Source organism: Phalaenopsis equestris, unplaced genomic scaffold, assembly GCF_001263595.1.
Source record: "Phalaenopsis equestris unplaced genomic scaffold, ASM126359v1 Scaffold000272, whole genome shotgun sequence".
NCBI classification, from domain to species: Eukaryota; Viridiplantae; Streptophyta; class Magnoliopsida; order Asparagales; family Orchidaceae; genus Phalaenopsis; species Phalaenopsis equestris.
Genome location: NW_018164714.1, coordinates 1,025,690 through 1,036,075, shown reverse-complemented (window position 1 = coordinate 1,036,075; position 10,386 = coordinate 1,025,690). Strand labels below are relative to the sequence as shown.

The 10,386-nt window shown below is 36.1% G+C and overlaps 1 protein-coding gene across 2 annotated transcripts in view; it reads left to right on the top strand.

Moving 5' to 3' along the window:
* Positions 1–8,766, top strand: part of LOC110024738 (phosphatidylinositol 4-kinase alpha 1) — a gene marked incomplete at its 5' end in the record, with an annotated part of 92,269 nt that extends 83,503 nt beyond the window's left edge. For both annotated transcript variants that reach the window (XM_020724878.1, XM_020724877.1), the window contains 3 exon segments: positions 7,185–7,393; positions 7,469–7,630; positions 8,250–8,766. In XM_020724878.1, coding sequence (XP_020580537.1) covers positions 7,185–7,393; positions 7,469–7,630; positions 8,250–8,508 — 630 coding nt within the window. In that variant the 3' untranslated portion in view covers positions 8,509–8,766.
* Between the last annotated feature and the right edge of the window lie 1,620 nt (positions 8,767–10,386).

Below are 10,386 nucleotides of genomic sequence, written 5' to 3'. Positions count from 1 at the left end.
CTCTCTCTGTTCTTCTCTCTCTACACCGAGATACACCGAAGAAAATCTACACCGAGATACACCGAAGAAGAAATATGTAAAGGAGAAATAAACTCAATTTCTCTTCTATCACAAGTCACCAAGAAGAAGCCTAGGGAGAAAAAAAATCTTCTTCTTTCTTCTTCCTTCTGCCGCAAGAAACTTTTTTGGTGATTGCATGATCATTAATTGCTAAATCAAGAGATTATCTTAGAACATGAGGTGCTAATCAAATTTGTCACGTCGACATGATAGAGATGTCTATCTTGCGAGAAGGAAGATGGAGACGTCGCGACTATTCACGATCTGACTTCGCTTCGCTCGCGCGGGAGCATGCGGAGGCAGGAACGGGAACAGGTATCGCGAACTGAAGTGGCGAGTAGTAGCGGTCGCGACGATTAGCGACAGAGCAGGAGCGGTGCTTCGCGATCGAGCAGGTGGCGGGGTCAGGGGCGGGATCAGGATCGGGCTCCAGCACAACAATAATGTCTTTAATATTATAAATTAATAATATCCTTAATATTAAAAATTGGACTACTTGACACATCATATATAAGATCAAGATACTATGTTAGATAGTGTGTATAGATCAAATTTTCCAAATAAATTGAGATGAGCTATAAATTCTAGTTTGTAATTGGCTATATATTGAGATCGGATATCTCTTTGTTTGAAAATGAATCAACACATAATCTCCATTTATTATTTTGGAAAAAATGTATAATTTTTTCCCGCATATTTGGCATTGCTTTTGATTATTTGTGTTCCCTCACATCAATTTGAAGTGTTTGGAAATTTTTAATAAATACAAAGAATAATAAAAAATAAATAAGTGTTAATGGCAGCCACTTTAATGTGTATCTTTTGTTTATGTCTATAGATTGTCACAAATGAATTTTTGTATGACCTATGAGGAATTTGTATAGCAACATGGTTCTCAGTGGTGTTCATATGCTCAACTACTTACATGTTTGTTTGACTTAAGGTTATTAGTTATTCATTTGATTTCTTATCATGATATTTAGGACAATATTTGGGCATAGGCATCTCTTTTATTTTTATTTATGAGAACATAATTTTTTTTCCAACCTCTCTTTTTTTGTTGAAGTATTGTTTTAAGAAAGTTTTCATGACATGTAAACTTTATTTTTTACAAAGATGATTTCTTGGTTGTCAACCGTTTGATGCCAATCAAAAGAACTAATCTATTTTGGCGAGTCAGTCTAGAAATCAGCTAAAATCATGGATTCCATACATTGAGGCATCTATCTTAACCTTATTTTTGTGGCGTTAGAGTTTGCATGTTTTTTATTATTTTCCTGTCTAGCCTGGTTTCTATGATGGCGTCTTTTTAGTGAAGTCATTTCTTGGGTTTTAATGAAGGTAATTTTTTAGGTGGGATCATTCTTAGCAGAAATTTGTGCTGGTGATTTGCTTGCATTTAGTATTTTTATGGCTGGCATTTGGTTATTCAAATTCAAGATCATTTCTTGCAACTTCTGAAAATTTGTCTCATTGTGTAAGGCCATTTTTTTCTATTCTTCTAGGTAAGTAATGTTATAGAGAAGTTACCTATTTGATCAATGTTAGTAGAAGAGGGAGGCATGTATGAAGTAAATATGTAACTTTTTTTTTTTTATGTTTAAAAATATATGCAAAGAATGCTTGCTAGACATGTATGAAGCAATGTAAGTTTGTTTTTTTTATGTTAAAAAATATATGCTAAGAATGCTTGCTAAAATGAACTTCAAAATATTTCTATGAAGTGATGATCAACTCAAAATTTTCATTCTTATGTAAGCAAAAAGTTAATTGATTAACACCAAAGTCCCTTGCAGAATTTCAATGTAATTTTCACTGTGGATTGGAGCCTAGGATAGGTTTTTTATTAAAAGTGAAACACTCCATTGCTAATAAGGACCACTCAAAAAAAATTTAGGGAATGATAGGTTCTGTAAGTGATTTGCTAGGCAATGTATGTGGAGGCAAAAAGTTGGCAATTTTCAACAATCCATAGAATTTCCTAAAACTGGTAATTTACCATTAGTTTTGGTAATAGAAAATAAATACACAAAAGAAGCTTACATAATTTAGAGAATAATCTTTTTAGGCATTTCAGTTTCACAACTTGCAAGTGTTTCAGCTAATTTTCTAATCATCTTGGTGATGAGAACTTTAATGCTCTTCCTGGGCTCTGATATTAACTTGGCGCGTCTTGGATTAAATTTTTCAAAGGTTTGAATTTGTTGTCGGAGTGGTCTTTCAAGTGCTAGGAGTCATTGGGAAGGAATGATATTCAGAATTATCTTTAGGGGTGGTACGGTCGTCCAAGCAAGATATAGCCACTTTGGGTGAGATAATGCAAATAAGGTTTGGGAATTGTAGGGCTTGTGATGGAGCGGTCTTGGGATTATGGAATCACTAGGAGATGTTAAGAAATTGTTTGAAGAAGTGATATTGAGTTTAGGATTACTTTCTAATGTGTTTTGATTGGGGAAATGGTAGCAAATCTAACATTAGATTAAAGCACAGACTAGGCTAGGTTGAGAGCCTAGTTTGCATTTCAAGATTTAGTAAGGACAAGTTGATGACTTTTATGGGTTGGAAATTCAAGGAACGGGTATAGTCATGTGTCTAGTATAGTTTTGGAGCATTTGATAAATTTTGAAGAGCTAAAGGGGAGTCTATTTGGACTTGGAAAAGATTAGATCTCTATTGTCAAAAAAACGACGGCAATAAAGCGAAAAATAGATTAAAAAGTTACATCAGAAAAAAGGCGACACAAGATTTACGTGGTTCGGCAAATTGACTTCGTCCACGGAGTTGCAGAAGATTTTATTACTTTGAGGAATTACACCGTCGAGCGTTTCGACATTTACAAGAAAGAACAATCTCTCTCTTTCTTACTCTCCTTTTCCTTACTTCTCTTCCCTCTCTCTCAATGCTACGAGAAAGGAACACAAGAAATAATTTTTCTTTTTAGCCAAAGAAAAAAAATTGAAAGCAAAAGCTTTTCTTTTTTTCCTTTTCCTTCAGAAAAAACCGAAAGCAAAAGCTTTTCTTTTTTTCCTTTTCCTTCAAACTTCAGCTCAAGAGAAGTTTGTGGGATGTGTTGGAGAGCATGTTTGTTTAGCCTTTTATAAGAAACAGCAAAGCTAATTAAGTAAATAAGAGAAAGATTCCGCATGATCTCACAAGATTTTGCATGAAGCTTTTCAGGCAATTAGTTTGGAGGGAAATCTTTAAGGAGGTAAATATTTAATTAACAATTAAATATTTTATCATAACAGGTTCTTGCCAAATCAAAATAGTGGATCGGGTTTCACTTTCCTCAACAATTCTTCCTCTTGGAGACTGGGACACTAGCTGCACCATCCACTGGTCGCACCTCTCTTTTTCTCAAGCGTGATCCTCCACCTTTGCAACTAAAAGCCCCGATCTTCATGTCAGAAAACCAGTTGAAGTCGAGCACAACTTCAGCTTCTCAAAAGTAACACCCTCAGTCGACATATCAGCATCAACACAGCCTTGTACCTCAAAGCTCTTTTCTGGGTTACTCATGAAGCTGCTTACAACTCCCATTGCATGAGAAATATCTTGTCTCAGCTGAAGGTCATTTCCAATAAGTCCAGTCTTGTACCTCTTACTGCCATCAAACACAGTTTTCACCCGGTACACCCACTTGTTATGCAGTTCCTTCTTCCCTGGTGGAATTTATGCCAGCTCCCACTTGCTCGAACTTTCATCTTGCAAGATTTCTTCATAGCTTTGTGGTTCTTCACTATCTGTTCGTATAAGATCTAATTTTCCTGCCTTTGGCGCTCTGCCACCTTTCTGGAAACTGACTTTCTTTTGCTTATTTATAATGCACCTCTAACTCATGTGTCAACGCCTGAGTAAACTTGTATTCATATCTAGTGTGTCAGTTTTCTTACCCCAAACCAATACTAATGCACCTTTGGTAATCTTCCAGGTGTTATCTAAGAACACTACCGAATGACCACCCTCATTGAGTTGCCCAACAGAAATGAGATTTTTCTTCAACTCAGGAACGTGCCTGACTTTTTGCAAAGTTCACTTCTCTTGTTATGGAGTGAAATATCAACTTCTCCAATCCCCACCACGTCCAGAGCTTTTCGATCAGTCAAATATACCTTCCCAAAGTTACGTGCAACATAGTTCCACATTAACTCGCGGTGGTAAGATGTATGGAAGGAAGCACCTGAATCCAGAATTCAGTCATCAACAGAACTGTGAACTGTCAGCAATAGTGCATCATGTATCTCTTCAGTTACAATATTAGCATCATCATTCTTCTTCTTGAGATTCTTGCAGTTCCTTTTTATGTGGTCGGCCTTGCCACGATTCCAGCAGGTTGTCTGCTGACTAGACTTTGATTTTGATCTTTCTTATTTGAGTTCTTGTTCCGTGATCTCTCTATGAAATCAACAATCAATGTCGAACTCGAACCCGAGATCTCGCCAGAATCTTTCCTGCGTATCTCCTCAACCAAAATCAAATCATGAATATCATCATATTTCAGTTTAGATTTACCTGCAGAACTGCTAACTGACATTCTCATGGCTTCCCAACATTTAGCAATGAAGCCAACAATACCATCGCACGTATCTCATCATCAAAATCAATTTCAACAGACGACAACTGATTTGTGATATTCTGATTTGTGATCGTGTTGAAATCATTCAGGTGTTGAGCAACAATATTATTAAACTTGTTCAGGTGTTGAGCAACAGACACATATTCCGCCATCTTCAGGTTGAATTACTTTTTTATCAGGTGCACCTTGTTATTCGCTGATGGTTTTTCATACATGCCTGATAAAGCCGCCATGAAATCTGTAGCAGTCCTCTCCTTGATGACGTTATGGGCAATAGATCTTGACAGGGTTAATCGAACAACTCCTAAAACCTGTCGATCCAACAGATTTCATTCCGCCTCATCCATCTTTTCCAGCTTTTTTTTCCAGCAACGACAGATGAAGTTTCTTCCTATAGAGGTAGTCTTCTATCTGCATCCTCGAGTAACTAAAATCTGTGTCATTGAATTTCTCGATCCCCGATGTCATCACTTTGTCTCCGTCCATCTTTCTTCCTTAGATTTGAACCAAAGCTCTGATACCAGTTATTGTGAAAAAATGACGGCAATAAAGAGAAAAACAGATAAAAAAATTACACCAGAAAAATGGGACACAAGATTTACGTGGTTTGGCAAATTGCTTATTTTCACGAAGCTGCAGATGATTTTATTACTTCGAGAAATTATACCGTCGGCGTCTCGACGTTTACAAGAAAGAACAATCTCTCTCTTCCTTTCTCTCTTCTTCCTCACCTCTTCTTCCTCTCTCTCAAAGCCACAAGAAAGGAACACAAAAAATAATTTTTCTCTTAAGCCAAAGAAAAGAAACCGAAAGCAGAAGTTTTTCTTTTTCCTTTTCCTTCAAGCTTCAGCTGAAGAGGAGTTTGTGGGTTGTGTTGAAGAGCAGATGGGTTTAGCCTTTTATAAGAAGCAGACGAAGCTAATTAAGTAAATAAGAGGAAGATTTTCAAGATCTCACGAGATTTTGCATGAAGCTTTTAAGGCAATTGGCTTGGAAGGAAATCTTTAATGAAGTAAATATTTAATTAACAATTAAATATTTTGTCATAACAGATTTTTGCCAAATCGAAATAGTTGACCGGACTCCACTTTCCTCAACAGTACTCAAGTCCAAGGGCTTTTGGTTGGCTTTCTATTTTATTTATTAAGCCTTTTAAATGATGTAAATGTGTTGAGGCCATATGGTTGAAGGATTTTACGATTAGCAAAGAGTACAACAACAACATACCTTTATCCCACTAAGTGGATTCTACAATAAGCAAAGGTAGAGTAATAGAAATGGTTTTTCCAACTCATTAAAGACGTAAATAAAGTTGATGCTACCAAGTAGTTTTCATGATTGGGAATCAGCCACCAAGCTTCAAGAGCTTTAACACTCCAAATTTTGTTTAAAATATCATCAATCCATTTTATTTATCAGCATAGAATGTTTACAGGGTTTAAGTGAAAAAAATAAAAAAACAATAGGGAGGATTTAGGCGGGACGGCCATATGAAGAGTTGCCACAGGTAGTTATTCTCTTGGAAAAATGTAACTACCTCTTTCAAAGAGGAGGCCATCCATATAATGTAAATTGGTTCCTCCATTTTAATCAAATACATTCCCTCCATATAATCTCTCCACAATTCAAAATTTAATAAATTAAAAAAATTAAAAAAATTGAAATTCAAATATTAAAAAAATTGCGATTCAAAATCACAATTTGATACCAAATTTGAAATATTAACATTTTTTTACAATTATCAATACTTGTATAAAGCTACTAATTTAAATTTGAAGTCCTTAATTGGTTATTAGACTTAAGTCCTTGCTTGGTAGTAGTTTCCTTGTTGCTCTGGTCTTGTGTTTGGTTCAATTCTTCTTCAATTAACTCCTGCTGCATCATAGTGGATTTGATTTTCATTTTTTTTTTCTGTAGTTGAAATGGTGCCCAAAGAATTGGCAATGTTTTGTATCGGTATTTGGTCAATCTGAACCAAGCCTTTCCTATCTGTCAAAAGCCTGAAGTAATCAAATTGACTGCAATCTAATCTCATGTTTACTGATATGAGAAAAGTCTTAAAATAGTCCATCGAATTTTTATAAGCTGTTATTTTAGTCCCCGAGTTTAAGTGTCAACTTAGTCCCCATAATTTTTTAATACGGGTTGGATTAGTCCCCATAATTTTTTGAACATCCCCATTAAAACAATCTGAGGATTAATTTAACACTTAAATAATTCAATGAGGACTATATTGGCCCCCATTAAAACAATCTGAGGATTAATTTAACACTTTTATAAACTTTGGGACTAAAATGACCCATAGTAAAATAATCACGGGAGTATTTTGGCAATTTACTCTTCTTGCTATATGTTGTGAACCATCTGATTTTAGTTGCATGCATGCAATAAATTACTCTTCTATTAAACTTGAGCGGCTGAATTAGAAATCAAGTTTTGATCTATCAAACTGAAAATATGCTAGAATATTTAATTCTTGATCAATTAGAAGGCAACACTCACATAATTGTCTTTTACAGCCCTCTACTGAATTTTGCGTTCTACATAGGTTGTTCCAAATACAAGAAGCAGAAACCAAATGGGAGAACTGACTGATGGTGGGTTGTTTGAGATATTTCAACAAGACTATGGGCCTGTAGGATCCCCTGCATTCGAAACTGCTCGTGAAATGTTTATGATCAGCAGTGCTGGTTATGCTGTTGCCAGTCTTCTTCTTCAGCCAAAGGATCGTCATAATGGCAATCTTCTTTTTGACAAGTATGCTATATTCTTACGTATTTGTGGTTTGAATAGGATGCTTATTCAGATGCTGAAGATGTGTTCATGTTGCAGCAAGGGAAGGCTTGTGCATATAGATTTTGGGTTTATACTTGAAACATCTCCCGGAGGAAACATGCGGTTTGAAAATGCTGACTTCAAGCTCAGTCATGAGATGACCCAATTGCTTGATCCATCAGGAACGATGAAAAGCGACACTTGGAATCAATTTGTCAGGTGATTACTTCTCTATTTGAAATTTATAGAGATCCCCTTTGAATATATGTAAGGTGTAACTTACCTTAAATAATCTTTATTTTTTAGAACAAATGCTTGCTAGCATAGATTTGTTTGTCAAGAAATACCATGTGCCAACGAGTAAACTGTAATATGTTAATTTTTTGCTTCGGTAAACTTAGTCTTCATAGAAATTATCACAATGGAGATTTTTTTCCTACAATGTGTTGTCGACGATTTTCTTAAGTTTGGTTGTGTAAGTCATTTTTCTAATCATTATGCTGTCACCATAGAACCAGTCTGCCATCATTAAAAATAATGTTGTTTGCTATATCACTCATATTGCGTATTGTATAAATTAGGGGCCTAAAAGTTTGCACAATTCATTATTTGCTCAATTCTACGTTTCGATGTTAAAAACTATTTCAACTAAAGTTAGATCTAAACTTTTCATGTAGGACGTTATATTTTGGTGTCATTTTCAAAGCACATCATTTAGTATTGTTATAAAGATATCATCTTCATGTTTTTCAAAACAGAACTGCTAACTGAACTCTTTATTATCTTTGTGCAACTCTGCTTACTGCTGCCACATTGGTGGTTGTCTTTGGAAATGCAGCTTGTGCGTGAAAGGCTATCTTGCTGGTCGGCGGCATATGCATGGTATTTTGACGACGGTGCTTCTGATGGTGGACAGCGGTCTTCCATGCTTTAGCCGAGGCGACCCAATCGGAAATTTACGAAAGCGATTCCATCCAGAGATGAACGAACGCGAGGCTGCCAATTTCATGATCCGTACCTGCATGGATGCCTATAACAAGTGGACCACTGCTGGGTATGATCTCATACAGTACTTGCAGCAAGGCATCGAAAAATAGATACACCCCCACAACTCCTTTTCTTCCCTGCTTTATGATGAGTCCTACCCCTACCCTTTTTGTAGATTTTTATTTTTTATTTTTCTTATACTACGAGGGAAGATCATTCACCAGAGTTGCTTTTTTTATATGAATTTTTACATTAAGAATCGGTATTGTTAACTCAAAACGCATCTCTTTGCAATTCTCAACTTAGAAAACTCGGTGGCACTAAAGCAGCAGCTGTCTATAACTCGACCATCTTCTCCTCGAGGCCAAGTGATATATTCTCCATGTAGTTTGTTGTATCATTATATTTAAATTTTGCTGCTGGTGTCATCAAAATTTATTAATAATCGAAAGATTGAGCTCTAGAGAAATAAAAATCTAGGGAAAGAGAAGATTAGTGTGAAGCTTTAAAGATACTAGTAGTCAATGCTTATTCTTTTTCATTCTATTTGTAGATTTAGGCTGAGATTAGTCATTATATGAATTGTTTAGTGTGAGAAATACCACCAGTCTATGGCAAAACTTGATCTTTTTCAAGTACCAACAAATTTATATGCCAATATTTAATAAAGTTTTTAATAAACATATCTTAGCCTTTTAGCTGACCGTTGTTCAAGTATTCACGTTAAACTCTTGATGAGTTTCAGGATAGCAATAGATATTTGGATCATTTGAAGTTTTTGGTCAGTTGATTCAAATGTTATTGCTTTATTGATTTTGGTTCATGCAAGTAAGATGATTTGGTCGGTTGATTCAATTAGTTTCTTTGAACTAGAGAGATCCGGACAATGAATTCTGTAAGATTAAATCGGCTTCGGTGATTTGGGTTCTTAGAGCTTTAATGTATCTTTTAGCTTGATGTACATGGCACACATGTTGATTGTACAATGGCTTTAGGAATCTTTGAACTATATTGAGAGGCTTTCTTTTGTTTTTCTTTGATTTTTCTCACTAATAAATAAATCTTGGTGATGATGTTGTAGGATTTAAAAGTGTTTAAAATGTATATCTTACTGTGAAAAAGAGGCACCAAACCATCATGGAAGAGAGGGTCGACCCTCCATCTCGACTTGTTCGGTCTAGTTGTCTGGAACGCGGAAGACTCTCGAGCCGAAATGATGAGAAGCTGCCCCACATCCCTTTTGTGGAAGACTCTCGCGCCGAAATGATGAGAAGCTGCCCCACATCCCTTTTGGCGCCCACGTCAATTTCTTCTTTTACAAAGAAAGGTGAGCTGTAGTTTTCCCTTGTTCTTGATTTCTAGCCGCTGCCAAAAATAGCCAGATATTTATGGAAAACCCATTGCAAGACCACAAAGTGTTATGCATTCTATAAGTGCCATACCAGATCACATAGCTTACTATTGAATTCTTAATGTAATTCTTGACAAGGTCTTGATAGGCTAAGAAATGAGTTTTGTAGAACATGATATCGGAGTTAACCCAAATAACAATCAAATGATAAATTTTATTGTTAAATTCATAAGTGAGAAGGATGAATTATCTAATATAAAACAACCAAAACATTTAAACAAGAAGTAACAACACATTAAAAAAAAGTAACAACTACAGATGTTGCAAAATAAGAGAGAAAATAACACCAAACAAATAAATGACTCTCTAGAGAAGAGTGGCAAATGTGAAAGGGAAGGAAGGAAGCGACAGCGGTGCTAGAGGGCTAGAGGGTGGATGATAACAGGTGATAACAACATTAAATGAAGCAAGAGGGCTGCCAGCTAGCTGAGAGGAGGCTTATAGCAAGTGGTTGTGATTTAAAAGGAAGCGTGAGAGGTGGTGGGGAGCTGGACAGCTGCAAGAGGGGTTGGCGGTAGCAAGAACTGGCCCAGAACAGCAGGATAGGCACTTGAGGGTGAGGGTGAGGGTGAGGGTG